Raw genomic sequence first — 23784 nt, 5'->3', positions numbered from 1 at the left:
GCATCTCAATTATTGTTTCAATTTTCTTTCCACAGATCTAAATGTTACTGTTTCTCAGTGACTTCCACTAAGGTTCACATGAAAATGATGGCTGCAGCCCATTGAAAGAGGTTATTTATTTCCCATGCTTTTATACTGACATTGAATAAATACTAATAAAGGAGAATATGTAAGTTATGTTAGGAACAAGATAAGCAGAATAACCAAAATGAGGCTTCTAAATGATCTAAATGCATGTAAAAAGCAGACAGAGAATAGTGACCAGACTAAAACTAATTTAGGTTTTGTTTTTGTTACAGTTTCATTAAATTCTGTCAGAGTAATTTGAGGAATTTAGGGTAGCTCAGTAGGATTCAGCATAACTGTGCACAATCATTTAAATCTACACCTGCAGAAGTTGTCTGCAACCGTGGTCTTGAGGTAAGCTTCATTTTCCATAGGCCAAAGGACAAGAACTGTTCAACCAGCTAAAAACCAGCAAAAGTAATAGTAGGTCTGGACAACTACTCTTTAGAGAGATTTGTCACTAAGAAAGGCTAATTAATATCTTTACTCCCTCCCTCTAGATTTATTTTAGGAGCCAAGTTAATTCTACTTTGTAAGTCACGAGAATACTACCACTATTACTGTCTTGCCAACAGCAAGAAAAAACTTCTTGAGCTTCTCACTGCGATATGGTATCGCTAGCCACCTCTACAGTACGCACTTCAGAGAGTTTGGATTTGGCCTGCTGGCATGGACTTAATCAAGTTTGTTTCAGAAATTACCAGGAGACAGTGATTAAAAAACCTGATCCTTTCCCAGAAGAAGCAGAAGCCCATGTGAATATTCCCCTTGTGTGAGCATCCACATTCTCCTCGCTTGCTGGACAAATGCTACACGGCTTTCAGCTACTCTAGCTGTGGCTCTGACAATGTATAGGTACAACTAGGACCTCTGGAAAAGAGATAAACACCAGTCAGCCCATTTTGCAGATAGACTCTCATCCTTGCATTCAGGAGAGCAAGACTGTTTAAGAAAGAGCAGCAATAACATTCACTAAAAGCTCACATATTCAACATTTTTTTCTTCTATGCATATTTTGACGGACATCTAGTCTAGCAATATTCAAGATAGCCATCATCTGATTTTCAGTCTCTGCTTTTTCCCCCCTTTGATGGAATCAGCAACTGCAGCCCAGATTATATTTTAAAGATTCATTTTGGCCAGGCATTAAGACAGTTCTCTGGAAAATACCATCTACTTTACTGCTTTTTTCAGTCCATCACCTTGAAAAAGATTTGCTGTAAGGGGCTTTTCTAAGGCTGCTTTAAAATACACTTCAACCTATTTGGTGAAGGCAATGACTTAAATCCATCTATTGATATCTTCTCAACTAAGAAATTGTATCTATTGTAGAAAGAGAAACTGCAGCAATTTAGATAGAACTCCATAAAGGCAGCACTTCAGAAGTAAAAGAAGGCAGGGTGGGGGCAATGACTGATATACAGGTAAAAGCCTGACCTCTATCTGGAGGCCAACTAACAGAATTCAACCCAAAAATTGGAAAGCAGGTGAAAGCAGCAAGAACAATATGAAATTGGAAGAATGATTAGACTCTTCGCAGGTCCTACAACTTACAGGTCCCCTATAAATACAATATATCAATCAATCATAAATACAGCATTCATGGCACATGCCAAGATTTTGAAACATTTTGTTTTAAAATGAGATGGTATCAAATTGTTTTTTGGACAGGTGCAATAAAGTCATAGTTTCAGAAATCTCAGTACCTTCAGTGTTATTTAATAGAAGAGCTGAAATCTGTTTCTGAAATCTCTGGTGCCTACTGGCACCATGTACCAATAACATGCCTAGCCCACAATATAGAACAAAGTACATTTTTTTTGATACTTGACTAGCATATGGTATAAATTCATAGTGCTATGTGCAGTATACAAATCTAAAAGATAAGGACTGTAATCTGTTCCAGCAGATTATCCACCTGAACAGGTTGAAAATTGGCATTTGCAGTACAGATACTTCATCCTTGAAAATTATTCTGTTGTATAATTGCATGGCAAAACTACACTACTGATAGGCAGAGTTTTTACCAATTTCCTACATTTTTTTCACCCTTAATTAACAGGTCTTATTTTCTTTTCACTACAGGCTGCAGCACAAATGTTTTTTCAAATAGGTTTTTTCAGCATAATCTGTCACTGTTTAAGCAGTCTAGAGAAAAGATACTCCCTAACACACACGGGGATATAATAGATGGTGTAATGACTCTCTAATAAGCAAGACAATTTACATCGAGACACACACATTTCTTCTCTACCACTTCTCAATAAACATTTTGAAAGCAGGTAGCATATAGGCTTCTTGATCCTCAGGAGATTTATACTTTTGCAGTTCTGTTGGCCTTTTTGCATTGCTCATTCCTTTCTTGGCCCCAGCTGAAAACAGTGTATTGATTTTTACCTGAACTTCCAGCTCTTGCTGTACCATCAATGTAGCAGGACAGAAATAGGGAAAGCCAAACATTCAAGCATTACTACAGCTCAATAACACTACCTAAGTGACAGTAACCTCTGTCCTCCCTAGCACCTCTTCTGATTTTATGTAATTCTAGTGGCATGAATTACATGAATCAACATATTGAAGCAAAGTAGTACACTGCATAAGGCAATGCAGAGGAAAGTCTAGGGGCTGGGGAAGGACTATCACTAATCTTTCAGCTAGGGTGAAACAAACAATTCCTGTTGCTGTGTAGAAAACTGTCTCAAGCAGTCTCGTCTCTACACCCACTCTGACTTGCTTTTTTATTTGGCAAGACCAGTCTGATTTTGCACTTGCTTTTCATGATTCAGGGATAAGAGGCAGAAACCAGCAATGCCATTTACTATGTTGACTTCAAGAAAATCTAGTTTCATGTATGCTTAGTGAAGTGTCCTCAGTGAATTAAAACAGAGACCATGTACAAAAGTTAAATAACTGAGGCAAGTAAAACAGTAAGATACAGAAGTCACAGTAACTATGCTGTACTGCAATCATTTTATATTTAATACTCAACCTTAAAAACAGATTTAAATTGTTCAAAGATTTGAACTTTTCTGTCTAAAAAAAGGAAACTGCCAAAAAAGAGACGAACCAGACTGACTCTCACACAAAGATAGTCCAAGATGTAGTATACGTCACAAACTCATATGCTTCAATAGAAATAGCATTTTACAACAAAGTACCACATATAAACAGTGACAAGGACCCAAAAGCAGCTAAAAGCAGTAACCATGAGACATCAAATGTTGTAACAGCTAATAAAAAGGCAAGACTGAAGAAAACAAAACCTGATCATGAACCACGATCACTGCAGACGCTGTGTCTTATAGTCTTAAGCAGTAAGAAAGCACTAAATGGCATATGTGAGCATCTGACCTTTATAACTCTAACTCCATCAATTGTGAAATTGCGTAAGTACTGCTACCCTCAGGAGTAGCCATTTAAAAAATACATTCTTCCGGCTGTAGACACAGATATGTAGTTGCTGATTTAATCATTTTAATCACAGCATTGCCACCTGTTACTTGAACAGCTTTTTTCAATTGTAAAGGGTGAAGATAATGCCAGCCAGCCCTACAAAAGTGTTGCTAGATTTACTATTCAGCAGCAGTTTGAAAATGAATACTGCTGTATAAATACTGCATTTTACTGCAAGGTTGAATACAAAGTAATAACGAGAACTCCAACTGCCATCTTCTACTTATTTATTTTCTTTAAACACATGCAAATAATTCCCTCAAAGTTAATGGGAGCAACACATGCTTACTTGCCTCTCTTCCTCCAGCTTAAAAATCTCCATTGAGTAGCACTCAGCTTAGCCTATTGCCAGAGTATTAGTATCAGAAGATTATTCTTATATTTTTATTATATTATTAACATATAAAAGAAATTATGCTATAGTAAGGAGCAAAACTTGATTACTTATCTTCTCCAAAAATGCAAACAGAGGACTGCTAATCCAAGCCTCCATACCAGACCCACTATCCAGCCCCCTGATCTAACCTTAACCCACAGGTAATTATACTGAGTCTCAGCAGAAGACCAAGCTGGTCCTACTAGTGGTCCTGACAAACAGCAGCTGTATCAGCAACAAGAATTTGAAAGTCTTCCCAACGCTTCTGGTAAGGATCTTTGGGCTGCTGACTTCCCAAAGGGGAAGACCCTCAGTTAAAGAAAGAGCTTTGCTCTCAAGTTTGTGCTGGAGAGGACAAACGCTGGTGTTAGGTCTCTCTCTCAATGAAGATTAGGCTGTAGCAGAAACAAACAGCAGTGTAAAACTGAAGAACAATGTTCTACTGCTATTAGGCTGAGGGAAAACTGAAGAGAATTTATTTTCTGCTTCAGACAGTTCCTAAGCCAGTGGAAAGATCAAATTCAGCAGAACTAAATCAGTCTTTATAAAAGCTTGCTAAAAATGTTGATGCTGTGTCCCATCCATGCTAAGACAGCAAGCTTCACGAAGTCTTCAGCACCCAAAGTCCACTTGTTTCAATGCTTTCTGACACTAAGAAGATATCTTAGGCAGACCCTTGACCGAGACAGCTAAAGCTGACACTGAGCCTGCTTACACTAAAATTTAAGTTGGGAAGGCCTTGTTAGACCCACAGCCTAGACAAAGCATTTGTACTAGCAGCTGAAAACCAACAAACATATCCTGGCGAATGAGACTGCGGGGGCTCTGTTTATTTTGTGTGGGAGTTAGTGACCAGGGAGGAGGTGGTTGCTAACAACAAAAAAGCAAAGTGAAGTGCAATGTTTTTGATTGGATTATTTGCTGTGGAGCTTGAGCTCCAATATCCTTGTGTTCAGCACCACTTGGAGCACTCTAACAAGAAAGCTGCATCATTGTTATCCTGAAAGGGACTGAAGGTATGCTTCAAGCTCTAACTTGTCCTTTGTCCTTACACTTGTAAGTATCACCCAGGCAGGTAAAAAGATCCCCCTTAAATCATCTGATGTTCACAATCACCCAAGGTACAGACAAGCATGAAGAAAATAGCTACACACAAAGCCTCATAAAAGCTCCAGCATCCAGGTATCCTGGAAAGCACACAGACTACCTTATTTTTCATGCAGTAGACAAATAATCCTGAGAGTGCTGTTTGATGAGCACTTTTATTAGAATAAGCAAACAAGCTAATAGCATGTCACAAGAAGTGCTAACTTTTTCAAAGAAACTTAAACTATTCATTAAGTCAGTCTGGATCTGACCTATGTTATACTTCACACACTCTTGCAAATAATACCCAGTTGCTGAAGTTGGCAACTTTCTTCATATTAGAATTTTCTAAGAGTGATAAATGCAGTCTCCATTTTATATCTGTAATGTTGACAGATTGGGTTCGTTGGTTTGGATTTTTTTGTTGGGAAGGCAGCCTCTGACTATACTGTTAGAAAATACAGTTTCTTTTAAGCTGCTACACAACACTGCTGCTTTGCTACTAGTCTTTCATTCCTTGGCTTTCCTTAACACATCAGACTGACAACTGGAATTAAAAGTACCTCAATGGCAAGAGGCTCAACCACACCTATCACTAAGTAACATTAGCAGTTTCACATCATGACCATCACACTAGTCCCATTCCTGCTCAAAATCCTTTTAGAACTGCTTCAGTGCAAGATCTTTGTTTCCAAATAAACTTAATTGGTATTGATCACACCCACAAAGCTTAGTTACGCATTGAGCATAAAGGTAGTCAAGAGTATAAATCTGGCTTCTATGTGTGCTGGGAAAAAACAAAGGGAAGAAGCAATAAAATATACACAAACACAGATAATGAGAGTCCTGTAACAAATTTAAAGAAGGGGACATATCAATTATTTTTATTTGTGTACACTCCAAAGCGCTTGAAAAAAACAATGTGAAGGAGAAAAAGGAGTACACTTTCAAGACCAGCTATATAATCTTAGCAGAAGAAAAAAAAGCATCAAACCTTAGGAGCTAAAATGATAGTAGCAGAGAAGGCCCCTTAGATTTTTACTATATCCCACACCACTAATTTTTTGCTCCCAGAACTTATACTGGTCCTCAAGTTTTGATCATTCGTTTTGTATCCTCCCCTCATACGTTCAGTTTCAGTCAGGAAATCAAGAGAGCTTATGCAAGAGTTAGGCACATTTCTGCTCATGTGAACCAGAGCTCTGGCATGGATATCTGCAGATATTACAGCATTAACGAGTTTCATAGGGTCCGTCAGCTATTTAGAAAGGCTTCAGTAGCAGCTGATCAGGTGTTTTAAAAAAATAAATGTCATGTTTAAATAGTTCCTAAAAAGAAAAATGAATAATAAAAAGCACCAAACCAACCACCTACAAAAAAAATCCTCTCAGTCAGACCCTTACACCAGATCTATCATAGATTAACTAAAAAGCTAGAATTATTAAATTATTAGAATGCAATGGCAACATGCAAAATCATGTGGCTGCTCTCGTATAGTGAAATGCAAAGTTTCATGCTTATCAGAAGAGGCACCAGAAAAGTCAGGTCTTGGCTTTTCAGGACAAGGCCACAGCTCTAAACCACATGCCATCCTCTAAACGACAGATGGGTTCATTGCTTACATCTGCCCACTGAGTATCAGCTATTTGAGCAACCTCGTCTAGTGGAAGGTGTTCCTGCCCATGGCAAATGGTTGGAACTAAGTGATCTTTAAGGTCCCTTCCAATCCAAACCATTCTGTGATTTGCTGACACAGGCTCATACATTTGTACACTGCACAGGTTCAAGGCTCAACAGTCCATGCAAGCAACAACAGAAAGAATGAAAAAAACCAAAAATGCTCACTTTATTAAACTCATTTCTATTTAGCTACTGTCTTACATAAACATGTATTTTTATTTCAGGAATTCTCAATTGATCATTTCAGACATATTAAAATTTTGCAATGGAAGGACACAACCACAGGGAGCAAATATAAACCTACTGATTGTAGATCTGCTTTTTAAATTACTTTTTGCGGACTCCTCAGAAAGTAACCACAAACCTCAGGTTGAAAGCCATGAATTTACTGCTTCTGACCTTGTAAAGACCTCTGCTCACCTCAAAACTTTATGCCACAAGCTTCATATGGGTCTTCAAAAGCCTACTTTATTTTCAAAAGCCACAACACATACAGTAAGCTGAAAAATATCCCTGCATATTTACTGGTAAGCAGGTTTTAATTTTTATCAATGCTAGCAGTTCACTGGATTGTATTACCGTGATTTTTCAAGGACAGCAATTCACAGGAAAAACATCGGTCTGACATTTCAACCAAAGCCCCTAATAGAAACCCCAACATTATACTCAGAAAAAGAAATCAGCAGAATTCCCACCTGAACAAATAACCCCAATCCAAAGAACTACTGAATGAATAAAAGGCCTGTATTCATTTGCCAAGTGATGAAATACAATAAAAATGTGAAATTAAGTACTTAAAACTACTAAATAGTCAGAATTGTTGTAGACCAAGGCTATTTTTTAGTCTAAATACCATATGGGTGGATGTTTTTCTTTCATTTAGTGGAAACAAAAGTCATGCTGTGTCAGCACACAGACACCTAAATAAATCAAGGAGGTTAGTTACATACATGTTAAAAACGCTGGAGAGAAAAAGGACATTCCTTGACAAATTCACTTTTCCTGCAAAGTTGCTGAAAAAAAACCAGGCAATTAGGTTACACTGAAAAAAAAAAAAAAAAAAAAAAAAAAAAAAGGACATACAGGAAAAGAGAAGATCCCATAATTTATGAAGTCAAATTATAAAAAGGCAGTATGAAAAAAAGAAAAAAAGCCCACACTGAAATAAGAACAACTCAGAAAAAGAATGAAAAAAAAAAAAAGTACCTATCCACGTATAAGTCTCCCCTAGTTGAAGCACGCAAAGATGAACAGAAATTTTATCAGTCAAAGAGATATACTGAAAATACTAATTGTGCAGCTCACTCAAGGGTGTTTTTTAAATTAAACATAGGTACCACAGCGTCCTATCAAGAACTCAGGAAGCCTTCTAGAAGAAACTTATGTTACTTCTGAAAAACAAGTTGGGGCTACAGTGTAAAATTAGAGAACTACAAATTTGGCGAATATAAAACAAAAATAGATGACTGAAAGCAGAATTTGTTGGTATTATATCTAATGTTAGGCTGTTCCCTTCAAGCATGAATTTGAATGATTCATGTCCTTTCTTGAGCAAATGCTTCAGTATTTGTAAACCGTCATGAAAAGTGAAACTACAGAAATATGAGGTGATCTATCAATAACTAGTTTTCATTCAAGTGTAAAGTATTAGACATGAACCCATTGCTGAGTCATGGCATGCTCATGACAGTGAGAAATAGGCACAGCTGATGTGCAAGTCTGTCAAACTGCTTCCGAAAACGTTCAAAACGCCACACTTAAGGAAGGGAATCCTATGGCCCCTTTTCTCCCATAGCTCAAAACATAAGAAGATAAACAAATGCTATCTCTGCTTACTTCTCCTGTAGATCTTAGAATGGTATTACTATGGTAAAAAATTTAAAGTACACACACATGAGAAAAGCAAATCTCAAGTCCTTCTTAAAATATTTATGCAGAGTTCAGGAGATCTCCATCATCTTGCGAGCTGCATCCCACATTAAAGGTGACTTTCCCAAAGCCTGGACTTCGGAACTTTTTTCTTCACAGACCATACTCATACATAAGTACGAAATGTGATACTTTACTTTAAATCTGATTCTGTACTGTCTTACCTGGCTACAACTCATGAGTCAGAAATAAATAGCAGCTCAGAGACAGGGGATTAAATTAGTTGGAGCAACATTAGATTAAGTGGTAGCATATAATCAGACCAGAGGATAAATCAAGAACTTCTATACAGCCAGTAATAGAGAAGTGCCTAAAGCTCACAAAATATGTGCACATTTCACAAACAAATCTGGACAACCTTGGTTAACATTGCTGTGTAGCTGCAGTGACTGTGCATACACTGTGAGCAACCTGCATACCAAATGCCTCTCTTGTAGCCATACCCCTCTTCATCTCCTGAGAAAACAAATTTATCCAAAATAGGAAATTACAAGATTTGAATTGTAGCATTCAGATGTCACATTGGTACAACTGATCTTGCATCACAAAGCCTGTGGAGACATATGTTTCAATGTAAAAAAGAACAAACAAATATTGAAAATTTGACTCCTGGAGAACTCTGACCTGTATTACTTTCAAACTGATCAAATTCTACATTATTTCAGGAAAGCATTACTTATTCAACAATGTAGCAATTGGTTTTGCTAAGATCTGGCAAGGCAAGGAAGGAAAAAAAACAAGTAAGTCCCAAGAGGCAAGGGATTCTACTAGAAGACGTAAACAAAGATAAACGATAGGGTTTTCTGTGTATCTGAATTACTTTGGTATTGAACAGCATGCACATCTTGCATTTCCTTCTACTGGCTTCAGGCCTATGCTATAATTTGATTAAGTCAGTTCTCTAAGGCTTTCCTGGTTTTCAGAAGAAAGAAATTTGTACTCTGCAGTAGAATATCAATGAAATCGTAATACACTACCCTAGCAATTGGAACTGTATCAACATAATAATCCATGCAGTGATAACTGAAGTCACAGTTAAGTATTTAATCTTGTAAACTATCAAATGAACATAGCAAGTGATAGCAAAACTAAGGACATGACAAGAAACTGCTTTCCCAGCTCCCCCCTCCCCTCTCCTGTAAATTAGAGTAATTTGCTTTCCATTTCATATTCCCACCATGAAAACAGGAAATACTGCACATTTTCTTTTGTAATAAGGAATTCTGAACCTTCAGACTACTGCCTGTCTCAGTCTAGGCCCCTAGAAGTAAATGGCCAGAGCAAGAAACAGCCCTCCGCCTTTAAAAGCATTCATACATCTTTCCTTGCTGCGAGGACAGTACTTACCACCCTCAAAGCTCAGGCGATCACATCATTAATTCTACAGTGCCCTCCTCAACAAACATTTCTGGAGTTATAGGTGGGAACTAAGAATTACATGCCCCAAAGCCTTTCCCATTGGCAGAATTGAGAAATGCAGTTTTACCTTTTAACAGGCAAATGATAATGCAATAGACAAACATATAGTCAAACACAGCAGAAAAACAGGTGCCTCATTCCCTGCAAACTAACTTTCGTGAAAGCAGGCAGTAGAAACCTGGGTCAGCGCACTGCACTGCTGATGAGTCACAATTCACTCGATCAAACTCTTTTTGCCTCTGCCTTTACAGACATTTGCAGAACAACTCTGCATAATTAGCTGATATCCCCTTTGTATGTTTTTTGCCAACTGAAATAATTTCAGATTTCTTTTGTCTGAGGTTTTATGGCCTTGGGATATTAAAGTCCATTCAGCCATGTTAGACAAGTCACTATAGCCCTCTCCTGACACTGTGTAATAATCATAACACTTAAAACATAGTAGAAAGCATTCATAGAATCATAGAATAGTTAGGGTTGGAAAGGACCTTAAGACCATCTAGTTCCAACCCCCCTGCCATAGGGGGTAGTTCCACAGTGTAGTTCCACAAGATGCACTACATTTACACTACAGTGAAAGGCTGTAAAAGACTGCTTACCAGAAATCAGCATTCTTCAGTACATAGTCTCCACACTTACAGCTGTGCTTTGCCATGCAAGGCTGAAATCGCTCTCCCTTGCAGACTCCAGAGCAGATACTTTTGCCCCTTTCCTCTCCTGCTTTGTATAAAATATCAGGACAAAACTATTCTGCTGCTCCTCAGTGTAGATTTGTATTTAGATTCTTCCTACTCCTTCCCTCGCACCAAGAATGAAAAACCTGGGTACCAGTGTAACTGTAGACTACACATCCCAAATAACATCTAACTTCTCTCCAAGTCAGACACTATAGTCCAGCAAATGTGCCTAATAAAGCAATGCTTAATAAAATGTCACAGGCTTTGTATTTACCTGAAATTGCGGGATCTCAGCACTTCTCTTCTCCTGAGGTAATTTTAGTTGTGGTAACAACTGTCTAAAAGTAAGGTGGCAAATCCCTAGCCTGTTTTAGCTTCATTCTATGGGTATCATACATGCAAAAGTCTAACAAACTTACATAGGCATTGCTTAACAGTCTATATGTTAAATGGTGCCAGGAGGGGTTAACTACGAACTTTGACTAATTTTTAAAGGGTGAAACCGGTAAAATCTTACCTTGGAACCAAAACGCAGACCAAGTAAGCAGACTGTGATAAAATATGAAAGTGCTGTAACCATGTCAGAAAACGAAAGTGTCACAAAAGTAGCAGTAGTACCTCACTGCAAATCAGCAAAGACACGGGGAGAACTTGCCTCACCTTCCAAGGAAAAGCTATGCAGCAATGCCATGGGTTTCTGAGATCTCATCAGACGGCATAGAAAAGTAAAGCATAAAAGAAGCCTGACTGAAAATCTCCCTTCCCATCTCACCATAAATTAATGAGGTCTAATCAGGTTTAACCAAGCTAGCCAGACCAACTATCCCTAGAATCAGAGACAGTCTCTATGACACATTCAGGTAAACAGCTCCTACCCATACTTTATCCAAGGTTTGAACACACAGAAGTGGTGAAACTTCACTGCCAAGCAGGTGACTTCTGAAACCCTTCCTAAATCAGAGAGGTTAGGAAAAATTATGGTTATTTGCAAAGGCTTATACCAATAAGTGTTCAGTAAGAACGCACTTCTGTAGTTTTGTCTTCACATCACAAGTTAAATAAAAACACATCAAGGGCTGCATTTGTGTTAATGAACAAGCAACTCTTTGTATTTGCTTGTGTCATATTCAACTTCAAAAAAATACATATTCAAGGCTTAGGTGCAAAACATTGGTATCATCATCACACTCAATCTGCATCAGTTTGATGTATTCAGCTTTATGCCCACTCAGCACACATAATAGACATTTGGGAACCACGGCCCATTTGAGAAGCCACTTGCACACCGCTTCCAACACGAATAACAAATGCTACATAGGCTCAAAAAGAATGCACATATTAAGTTCATCAATCTGAGCATCTTAACTAGTGCATATATTCCCCTTAACAGTAGTGAACTGTGTTTTATCCCATTTTCCATACTAAAGTTTTCCACTTCTTATAAAACTTTCTCATAATTTTTACTAACTACATCAAGTCACTTAGCTACACCTTTTACAAACCTTTGTCTGCTTTCAGATAACCAGTGTATTTCATTTATTTTAGTGACTACATATCTCCATATCCTGAGGCTCTATTCACTCTTTATCTTTAAAAGGTGAACTCAAAGCCAAAAAATTCAGCTCAAAACCAGATTTTTAGGATTTTGTCTCTGGTGAAATTTCCAATCTTTTTGTTTCACATCCTCTGGAATGTTTCAAATCATAGGCCCACACAGTGTCTATTCCCTCTCCAGTAGTATGATCTGGGATCCAGCAAGGGAAAGGAAAACGACAGGCAATGATTCTGGCATTACATTCCAGTTCTTCTTTCAGCTTCTTCTCCAACTGTGGCATCTGTTGAATAACAAGAAAAAGCTTTCAGAAGCAGCAAAAGCCAGAACCATTCTCTTTAGTTCAAGTATTTAAGAGAAGTCCAAGGTTTGAAGAATTTTTGGAAAAGAAATGTAGGAAAGTATTCATGACATATATTTTGCCTTTGATGCATTGACAAAGAATATCTGAAACTAGAAAATGGCAAGATCAAGAAAACTGTAGCTCTAAGTTCTAAAAATTCAATCAAAACCCCATAAATAAGCCCTTGAATAACCACACATTAAGAAAAGACTTAGCATGTCCCAATTTATCATTCTCTTCAGTGCGATTCTCTGTAGAGAGAAGAATTTATGATACCCGAAGTCACATGAACTTTTATGTGATACTCAAAGGCCAATGCATCTTGTAGTTTCCAGTTTAATCCCAAGGCATATCCTGGGACACTCAAAACGTTAAACAGCCAACAACCCAAAGCAAATATACTGCTGCCACTGTATGGTAAAGTACCGGCATGTTAAATACTATCGAAGTTGAACTTTGTAGGGTCCAGCCTGTTAATATAAGCATGTAAATTGCTGTACTGCATGAAACAGCATATAGAATCATAGGATGGTTTAGTTGGAAGGGACCTTTAATGGTCATGTAGTTCCAATCACCTTGCTGTGAGCAGAGACATCTTCAGCTACATCAGGTTGCTCAGAACCACATCCAGCCTGGCCTTGAATGTCTCCAGGGACGGCACATCTACCACCTCTCTTGGAAACCTGTTCCAGTGGTTCACCATCCTCACTGCAAAACAATTATTCCTCATATCTAAATCTACCTTCTTTCAGTCTAAAGACATTCCCCCTTATCCTATCACATCCCCTATTAAAAACTTTGTCCCCATCTTTCTTATAAGCCCCTTTTAGGTAATGGAAGGCTACTATAACATTTCCCTGGACCCTTCCCTTCTCCAGGCTGAACAACCCCAATTCTCTCAGCCTTTCTTTGTAGAAGTGTTCCATCCCTCTGATCATCTTCGTGGCCCTCCTCTGGACTCGCTCGAGTGGGTCCACATCCTTCTTATATTAGGGGTTCCAGATCCTAATACACAGTATTCCAGGTTGGGATCTCACCAGAGCAGAGCAGAGGTGAAAAATAACATCCCTCGACCTGCTGGTCATGCTGTTTGATGTGGCCCAGCATACGGTTGGGTTTCTGGGCTATGAGCACACACTGTCGGCTCACATCCACCTTTTCATTCATCAGTACCCCCAAGTCCTTCCAGAAGGGCTCTCAATCCCCTCATCCCCAGACTGTATTGATACTGAGGATTGCCTCAACCCAGGTGCAGGACATTGCACTTGGCCTTGTTGAACCTCTTGAGGTTCACATGGGCCCACTTATTGAGCTTGTTCAGGCCTCTCTGGATGGCATCCCACACCCCAGGTGTGTCAACTGCACCACTCAGCTTGGTGGCATCTGCAAACTTGCTGAGGGTGCACTTGATCCCACTGTCTGTGTCACTGATAAAGATATTAAACAGTACTGGTTCTAATAAGGGCTCCTGAGGGATATCACTCATGACTGATCTCTATCTGAGCACTGAGCTGTTGACCACTATCCTGTGGATGCTACCACCCAACCAATACCCTATCCACTGAACAGTCCACCCACCAAATCCATACCTCCCCAATTCAGAAAGAAGGATGCAACGATGCTGTGGGGGACTGTGTCAAAATACCACTACACAACTCCTGCTGGTTGAAGACCTGCAGTCTAGCTTTCCTCAATTTGCAAAAATTGAGTGGATACAAAAGTCAAGGGAAATATCACCGTTCTTCCAAACAGAAACACCCATCCCAGTCAGATACTCTGTCTCCAATAATTAATTTGCAAATTCTGCTATGGATTAAGTGAGAAATGAATTAACACATCTGGACTTCAGAGAAATTTCTTGCCCATCCCAGATATTGCTTATGTTCGGGGTGGGGTGGGGAAGGAAAATAAACAAAAAAAAGGGGAAAACTTGATAAATTTAGGCATTTTTGTCCTTTGGAAAAATTTAATACTATGTTTTATCTGATCAGTGCACATCCGTTTGTAATTTCTTTATTTCTTACATACTGTATCTCTCTCAGGGAGTACTAACAGCAGCAAGCTCCACAGGTTACTTCTATTACATGTAAAAGTCTATTTACTTGATATCTAAATGTTATGTCATGATATCAAAAGGTTAAAAGGACAGCAATTATTTACAAATACAAATCAATAGAAGTCACAAAGGACACAAAACATATGAAAATTTCACAAAAAGAAAAAAAAAAAAGGCGTCAGAACATTATTAGAAAACAAGACTGACTGAAGAAAACGTATTTCCCAAGGCTGCAGATAGCTTCCACTATCCCATACACACACAGTGTGCCTCTGATGTAACATCCTATTATAGCTACATTTAAGCTTACAATGAAATATTTTAGGAAAATTATAGATCTAATACATCAGAGAGTTACCTCTGGATATTTTTAAGCATTCTATGCTCTGATTCAATCCATACAGCGAATACTTTAAAACGTTTTTGCTACTGCACTTAAATAAGCTAGAAAAATAAGTCCACTTTGGAATCTCAAACCAAGCTGAGTCTCCAAAAAACAAAGGACTAAATTATTACAGAAATTACAAATACAGATATAGCCTATTTTTAATGAGTAATTATAAAAATTAGTGACTGTAGGTCTATATTAGCTCCAATTATAAAACACCATTAATAGCTCAGGCAAAAAAGAATCATACCCTTGAACTAAACAGTCAAATTAGTTTTTAAGCTAAATCTATCAGTAACATTAGGTATTATAATCATAGATATCTTTCACCAAGCCAGGTCGGGGGGCTTTTTGTGTGTCTACATAGATATACAGCTTAGTAAACCTTTTGTACAGTATATAATCAGTTAAAATACAGAGAACCTGAGAACATGCACACCTGGTAAGATTTCTGTCATCCCACCATAAGCAAGTAAAAGCCCCTGCAATTACTCATAAACACACCTTTCCCCACACATTCGCAAGAACAAGAGAGGTCTTAGTTTTCCCTGAAGATCAGTAACTCCACATTCTGTAAGCAAATCTTGGATATGAAATAAAAGCACTGCTTGACAGCATCAAATCAGAGCAGTATTATTAAAAAAGCTAAAGAGAGCTTTTGCCCTCAGTAAAAACTAAAAAATGCATTAAAGTTTCTAGAAAAATCAATTTAATCATTCAGGAAGCTAAGAATTCACAACTTCCAAAGTAAATTTAAAGGGGATCATGAGCAAACAAATGCTCAGGAAATGCAGTAGTTCGTATGTTTGGATCTATCACATTTATGACAGTATTTTTATTGGAAGAATTTAGCCCCATGTTTACTGAATTTACTGACATTATTCTGAGCCCTAGAGCTACTCTTTCTATCTTAGCTGTTACAAATTTATCCCACTTTATGCTATTACGTTTAAAGTTAAGCCAGTATTTCCGCTGGGTTTACTCACATTATCCCAGAGCACTTGTTTGTTTCTAGTATAGTGAAATCTTTTTCTTCACCTGCACTTTTCCCCTCAGTGCAACTGCAGAATTTCTGATTGCAAATTCAAATATTTATACTGCCCCCTCCCGGAACTCAAGCTAGAGAGCACCTAACATCCAAACCTGGCAACATCTGTAGCACAAGTAACATAACGGTTCCCACTAATATGCCACTACAAAAGCAGGGAAAAATAACTATTTTCACTTAAGTTTCCAACATGTGTTACAATTTAAATCTGAAGTATGTATCTTAATTCCAATGCTGTTAAAGAAAAAGCAGAGAATAGTGAAGCTTTATTATGCTTCTTGTTGCATCTTTCTGTTACTACTACAGAAATATTATCAGTGTACATTGTACAGTATAGCATAAAACTCTTCACTCATTTCATCCCACATTTGCCTTAGCAGAGGAAGAAGCGACACAAAAACATTTATAGGATATTTCTGTTTCATTCCTCCATCTGCATTCAACCTATATATAAGATTCCAGTAATAAATCAAAGTACCAAAAATATTTTAAATATCTAAGAAATTCTCCTCTCTTATCACAGAATCACAGAATCCCAAGGGTTGGAAGGGACCTCAAAAGAACATCTAGTCCAACCCCCCTGCAAGAGCAGGGTAACCTAGAGTACATCACACAGGAACTTGTCCAGCCGGGCCTTGAATATCTCCAACGTAGGAGACTCCACAACCCCCCTGGGCAAACTGTTCCAGTGCTCTGTCACTCTCACAGTAAAGAAGTTTTTCCTGATGTTCACATGGAACCTCTTATGCTCCAGTTTACACCCATTGCCCCCTGTCCTGTCACTGGACATCACTGAAAAAAAACCTATCTCCATCATCCTGACACTCACCCTTTATATATTTGTAAACATTGATGAGGTCACCCCTCAGTCTCCTCCAAGCTAAAGAGACCCAGCTCCCTCAGCCTCTCCTCATAAGGGAGATGTTCCACTCCCTTAATCATCTCTGCGGCTCTGCGCTGGACTCTTTCAAGCAATTCCCTGCTCTTCTTGAACTGAGGGGCCCAGAACTGGACACAATATTCCAGATGTGGCCTCACCAAGGCAGAGTAGAGGGGAAGAGAGGAGAACCTCTCTTGACCTACTAACCACACCCTTTCTAATGCACCCTAGGATGCCATTGGCCTTCTTGGCCACAAGGGCACATTGCTGGCTCATGGTCATCCTCCTATCCACCAGGATCCCCAGGTCCCTTTCCCCTTCACTACTTTCCAGCAGGTCAACCCCCAACCTGTACTGGTACATGGGGTTGTTCCTTCCCAGATGCAAGACTCTACACTTGCCCTTGTTGAATTTCATCAAGTTTCTCCCCACCCAACTCTCCAGCCTGTCCAGGTCTCGTTGAATGGCAACACAGCCTTCTGGTGTGTCAGCCACTCCTCCCAGTTTAGCGTCATCAGCGAACTTGCTGAGGGTACATTCAGTTCCCTCATCCAGGTCATTGATGAAAATATTAAACAGCACTGGTCCCAGCACTGACCCCTGAGGGACTCCACTAGTCACAGACCTCCAGCTAGATTCTGCCTCACTGACCACAACTCTCTGCCTTCTTCCTTTCAACCAGTTCTTGATCCACCTCACTACCTGATCATCAAGCCAACACTCCCTTAGCTTATCTATGAGGATGCTGTGGGAGACAGTATCAAATGCCTTACTCAAATCAAGAAAAACCACATCTACCGCTCTACCATCATCCACCCACCTAGTTACTTCCTCATAGAAGGCTATAAGGTTGGTCAAACATGACTTCCCCTTGGTAAAACCATGTTGGCTACTCTTAATGACCCCCTCATCCTTGGTATGTCTAGACATGGTGTCAAGAATAAGTTGTTCCATCACCCTTCCAGGGATGGAGGTAAGGCTGACCGGTCTATAATTACTGGGGTCCTCCTTCTTGCCCTTCTTATAGATTGGCGTGACATTTGCCATCCTCCAATCCTCAGGCACCTCTCCTGTTTCCCACAACTTACCAAAGATGATGGAGAGTGGCCTAGCAATGACCTCCACCAGCTCCCTCAGCACCCGTGGGTGTATTCCAGCCGGACCCATCGATTTATAGATGTCCAGATTGCTTAACTGATCCCTAACCCAATCCTCATCTACCAAAGCAAACTCCTCCTTTATCCTGACTCCTTCTGGGGCTATAGGAATCTGGGGCCCCTGGGGAGAGTCTGCAGGAGTAAAGACAGAGGCAAAGAAGGCATTCAGCACCTCTGCCCTTTTTATATCCTCTGTCTCCAGGGCACCCACCTCGTTCAGCAGTGGGCCTACATTGCCTCTTGTGTTAGTTTTATCCGCTATGTATTTGAAGAAGCCCTTTCTATTGTCCTTAACCTGACTTGCAAGATGAAGTTCCAAGGAGGCCTTAGCTGTCTTAATTGCCTCCCTACATCCTCTAACAACTGTTCTATATTCCTCTCAAGTGGCCAACCCCTCCTTCCATAATCCATAGAGTCTCTTTTTCCACATGAGTTTGTCCAGCAGTTCCTTGTGTAACCATGCTGGTCTCCTGGCTTCCTTACTTGATTTCCTACCCATTGGGACGCTCTGATCCTGAGCTTGGAAGAAGTGGTCCTTTTGTTTTATAGTAAAACAAAAAAAAAACAACCCCAACCTACATCACCTGACCGAATTTATCAAATATACTAGTAAAGCAGTCGCTGCAACTTAGTTACTACACCTATTTTGAAGATATCCCTAGGGATACAACGAACATAGGCTATAAAACCTTCCTAAAAGGCAAAGAATTTGTGGACTTGTTCTCTAAGCAATTATACTTGAAATATTTCTAAACCTTCACAGTCTAACATGGGCAAGAGATTATTACAATATACCTGCTGCTGGCCTAATTGAGGCAATCTGGGTTTTGGAGAATATGCGCAGAATTCAATACTCTCCTCTAAGAAGGTTCCCAAAAATAAGCTGTAGCCAATATTCTATTCCATTCTCTCCCTGCAAACTCCTCATTTTTTCAGTGTGAAAAGCTAAAACTGTCAAGAATCAATCTATCACCTTCCCTCCAAGCAACTTGAGCACATCAGTTTTCATTTTGGTTATGAACTAATGGACAGAAAATACTCCTTAAAAAAACATGCCTACTTCCAGAGCTCCAGTCTGCGTACAGTCGCAACTTTTATCAGGTTTTATCATGGACATTAACAAGCAACAATGAAATATCAAAATATTAGTACTAACTACCTTTGACATTTTACAGGTCGCTTCATTTTGCAGATAAGTGTACTAACACTGAATGCCTCAGTATTAAAATAATTAGACAATGCAAAAAAACTTACCATTTGAGGCACCCCAAAAACAACGACATTTGTATAACGGGAAAAAGAAACCTAAAATAAAATTTGAGAACAAGTCTTGATGAAAATGGCGTTTGTATTTGGAGGAGCTCTCACCATTCTTTGCCCTAATCCCTCTAGCTGCACTCCTTTCACCAGGGACTTAGACCAAAAATTAGAAAGGGTATCGTGTATCAACTTTTCATCACACAAATTTCTAAATAGACAACTTCATATCGCTGAACTGCAAAAAACTTTTACTGCCTGGCCAAGAATACAGCACTAATTCTAGTAGCACAGAAAGTGTTAATTTAGAAAATGATTTTCCTCATGGCTGAGCTTTTCCACAGCTCCTGTATGTTAAAATGATGTATGTTTTAAGTTTGCCCACCCCTCTTTTGTTGAATGTTAGCTAGCTACAAGAACTTGCAAAGCATTCCAATGCCTGAGTTCTCCCACTGAGTGCCACGAAGTTTTCCTGTGCTCCCTTCTGAAAAAAGGAAAAATACTACATTAGCACTTTTCCTCCAAATTCCTACTATCCACTTGGGAGAGGCCCACATAAACATGACCTAAGAAGGCACACCACATTGAAAAAGTAATTGTGACTCAAATGATTGTAAATTGTGAAAAAAATCTCAGTCACATGTAAGTTACCTTATAACACTCAAAACCAGGTAACACTACATAGCTAGAAAAGGACACACGTCTAATGATATGTCAGATGAGATTGTCATCTCACACATTAGGTGAATAAAGTCTTGTTACTGACCCCACAGTATCAGCTCTCAGTAATACTTGACATTACAGAACCCCACAGCAGTCACCAGGGACAATCATGCCACAGTACGTTCAAGGAGTCTGTACTGAAAAAGGACAGCACTTTGCCAAAGCACAAAATCAGCAGAGAAGCTAATTGTGCTTTGAGTTTAGTTTCTACAGGCTCAAGCACTTTTCTCAAAGCCCAATACAGCATCTTGTGGCCAGTCAGTATTCTGGTTCTTTCAAGAAAGTATTTCTAAATTATGGAAATCTCTCAAATAGCCCAGATTTATTCTTATGTATTTCACCACCTACCTTCCATAAGTCTGAAATATAAAATCTGGTGTTGTGATGTACCCCATCTCTCCAGGCACGGTATCTGGAGTACCAGACTAGCCAGGGATTTAATTCATAACCAACAGCTTGGAAACCCATTTTTGCAGCTGCTATCGCCTACAAGGAAGAAAGTACATCTTCACTTAGAAGCAGAGAAAGTGTATTCACACATAGTTTTATTTACAATATAAATCAAAGGAATGCACTTTTATATTTCATATAATTTTAATTCCCAAGAGATTAGCAGTATAGTGAACAAAAACTCAAACTACATTTTAGTATTATGACTAGTCCCATTGAAATTAATATATATTCACATGAACAAAATGAACCACTTAAACATTCACAGGGCAAAGCTTTAAGCCTGTAGCATGTCTATGATTTGCATAAGAGTTTAATTTAACATATTCATGGCACTGCCTTGGAGTTGGAATACTGAAATTGGCCGTAGAGAGAACAGTGAAATACACAAACAGAAAAGCTCAAAATGAGACTACTTAACTTATTTGAAAAGCAGTGATGGGTAGGCACTTGAGAGACACCTGAATCTGAGACAGAATGACCCACCAATAGAAAGAGCATGAAAATAAACTGCTGACCTACATTTAAAAACAGGTAAAAATTTAAATGTAGGAAAAAAAAAAATTGTAAAAGAAACCCCACATATAAACCTCATAGTAGAGCTTTCATCCACTGCTAAGCTTCATATATCATTTTAAAAGGCAAAAGGTAATTCAGAGAAATAGATTTTTAAAGACATTCCTCTAAATTAGACACTAAAATTTAGAATTCTTAAGCTGTATTGCAAGTGTCTTCAAACAAGATCAAAACCTACTGAGATTTTAGAAAAAGTTTCTACTCTCATAGAAACGTCACCAGTACCTAGAATAAAGACTTAAGTCATAATTTAAAAGTCTACTGCCAGGTTCTCACCAGGAGAAGCCTGATGAACTCCGAATTACAGAACAGGCAAGGTGCAACCAGGAAGTACACATCTCAAACAGCATTACCTGGACAGTGTGTTTCACACTATTAAAGTAGCGCATCTTTCATCATGCACGCAGCACATGCAAATATACTAGAAAAATCTGACATTTTTATCAAGCTTAGAAATAAAAATATGGTCATATTTATCCACTGACCACACCTAAGCACCAACTATTTAAAAACCTCCTGAACAGAAGCTCAGCTTTTTTTAGGACAGACACATTAAGGCAACACCAAGTATTCAATTTTAGGCCTGGCTCTCTAAGCAGTTTTCAGACTCCACTTAAGCACGCAAACACAAATATATATATATATATACATATAAAAATCAGAATTAAAGACGGAGTGCCCATTTAATTAAATGCCTCAGGTGAGTGTCAAGTCAGACTGCTGAGAAGAGAGGGCATCAAAAACTGCAGCTCTCACATCTACATGCTTTTCTCCATTTCCTACTTGAGCACAATTCCTTCTAAGCCACCTTTGCAGATTTAGATTTCCAAATCAAATTTTTTAGAGTTGAGAAACAGTTGATTCATTCACATGAACTACGGATGAAGGCAGCATTCAAGAACTTACTCATTTCCATCAAAAACAGCTTCACACACCATCCTGTTACTAAAACTGACTTGAAACAGATGGTTATGGTTCACAACTACAAAATTCATCACAACTACAAAAATAAGGCACCATTCTCTTCTACAGCCTCACCACCACTTTTCCAAATCAGAGTTCAGACAATGTCTTAGAAGCACAGTATTGCTTTGACTTTAGTGATTCTCACCATTCCTCTTGGGAATTCTTCTAGTTCCACACCAATTTTTGAAGTGGGACAGCCCGCACTGCACAAAGGTGTGAAGACTACAGTACTAATGAGACCAGGATTGTTATTTATGTAATCCACTGCTCATCTCTCATTCTTTGTTCCTCTGTCACCTTTATACGATAAGCATAGAGCTGCAGCTCCAAAAGCACAGCACTATTTAATCTCAAAACCTCACATGCTGCAGCTATAAACTTGGGTGGAATCACAGCTCTTTAACAATCACAATACCAATACTTCCACACGAATTCAAAGCAATTCCCTCAAGCCAACAGGATGAGTTCATCATTTTATACACTGCGTCGCCAAGCTGCAGGCAAGACTGGAGAAAAAAACATTGCTTACTCACCTAAACCGAATATAAACCCTTCTCAGCTTTGAGCCTTTTTCTCAGGCTCAGTCAAAAACACTGGATGCCAAAGACAAGACATTCATAAATATGAGAAAACAACATCAGCCAAGGCTACAGCATCTGACGCTTCTTTGAGAGCCAATATACAACAAAAGTGATGCCCACGACTTACAATACGGCCATCCCCGCTACCAATGTCAACTAGGGAGCCACTTCTGTTTTCTAACATTCTCAGCACATTCTGGATCTGGGTGGAAGTTGCAGGAACAAAGGGCAGGCACACTCTCCTCAGAGCTGGGATCACGAAGGGGATGACCACAGCATAGAGAGCCACTAAGGTCCCACCAACACCAGCTGTGACCAACAGTCCCCAGCTCCTCCCTTTGGATGTGCCCTTGCAGTCGTCCTGCAAGGCTTCTGCATGGCTCTCATTTGCTACCACCTTGGACATCACACCTGGAGAGAGACATTAAAGAGTCATTTCTCTAACAGCTTTATTATGTGCTTAAGACAAAGCAGTACTAGGATATCAGGAGGCAAAAAACCTCACCAACTTACACCCCTTTAGGTGACACCAAGACTCTACGGAAAACGTTACTATTACTGCTTTTTTGAGGCTAAAGCGTTATTTTTCCAGCCATGAAATAATTTTCCATGTAAGCCCGTAGTTCACCCCACCCGGCCGGGCAGCAGCGCACCCCAGAACAGCTCAGGGACGGCGTTAGGAAAGACCTCCCCACCACAGACAGCCAGGAGCCCGCTTCCCTAACCGTCCCAGAGTAGTTATGGTTTTTTCCCCAGGACTAACTCTTCTCCATAGCACAACGCACCCCTCTACCAGCTTCCCCCCAACCCCTTCACAAACCTTCCCCAGCCCCGACCGGCGTCCGTGCTTAGCCGGCCATATTTATAAGGAAGGACAATACCACTTCACCACGCGGGGGGAGGAGGGACCGAAACCTTTTTGATGGCGCCTCACAAAGAAACGGCGCGCACTCACTCTTAGTCGCGTGTCTGTCCCTACCACTTCGCGTTCACAGTGCCACTCGCTGCCACCGCGCTTGTCTCCCGTATTCTCATATCGTATATCTCTCCCCCCCGCCCCGCCTCTTCCAGCATCTGGGGGACAAGACCGCGAGCACTCCCGTTCTAAATGCTTCCAGAAA

General features: G+C 39.5%; 1 protein-coding gene across 7 annotated transcripts; it reads right to left on the bottom strand.

Annotated features, from left to right (window-relative positions):
• Positions 1-2648: 2648 nt before the first annotated feature.
• ATPSCKMT (ATP synthase c subunit lysine N-methyltransferase) lies at positions 2649-23779 on the bottom strand. Of its 7 annotated transcripts, XR_013958922.1 has the most exons (6): positions 23619-23779; positions 22791-23074; positions 20439-20576; positions 19365-19415; positions 12189-12521; positions 2649-11637 (listed from the first exon to the last, which is right to left on the bottom strand). XR_013958922.1 is itself a non-coding variant. In XM_080639313.1 (5 exons), exons 2-5 carry the CDS (start codon positions 23067-23069, stop codon positions 12324-12326), a joined length of 666 nt encoding a protein of 221 aa, XP_080495439.1. In that variant the 5' UTR covers positions 23070-23074; positions 23579-23779; the 3' UTR covers positions 2649-12323. The 7 variants fall into 7 exon arrangements, 6 of the variants coding, with proteins under 6 accessions (XP_080495439.1, XP_080495437.1, XP_080495438.1 ...); XM_080639313.1 differs by having other exon boundaries at positions 2649-12521; positions 23579-23779; XM_080639311.1 differs by having other exon boundaries at positions 2649-12521.
• Between the last annotated feature and the right edge of the window lie 5 nt (positions 23780-23784).

The sequence above is a fragment of the Psittacula echo genome (genome assembly GCF_963264785.1).
Source record: "Psittacula echo genome assembly, chromosome: 2".
Taxonomy (NCBI): Eukaryota; Metazoa; Chordata; class Aves; order Psittaciformes; family Psittacidae; genus Psittacula; species Psittacula echo.
The sequence above is the reverse complement of the archived record's forward strand: the minus strand, read 5'-3'. Positions and strand labels throughout refer to the sequence as shown.

Excerpts from the sequence above, each read along its gene's own strand:
- ATPSCKMT (XM_080639313.1), bottom strand. The coding sequence starts at position 23,069 with ATGTCCAAGGTGGTAGCAAATGAGAGCCATGCAGAAGCCTTGCAGGAC. Across the intron at positions 19,416-20,438 it reads ATATTTCAGACTTATGGAAG|GTTTCTTTTTCCCGTTATAC; the intron begins GTAGGTGGTGAA and ends ATTTTATTTTAG. Across the intron at positions 12,522-19,364 it reads TTTTTGGGGTGCCTCAAATG|ATGCCACAGTTGGAGAAGAA; the intron begins GTAAGTTTTTTT and ends GTTATTCAACAG.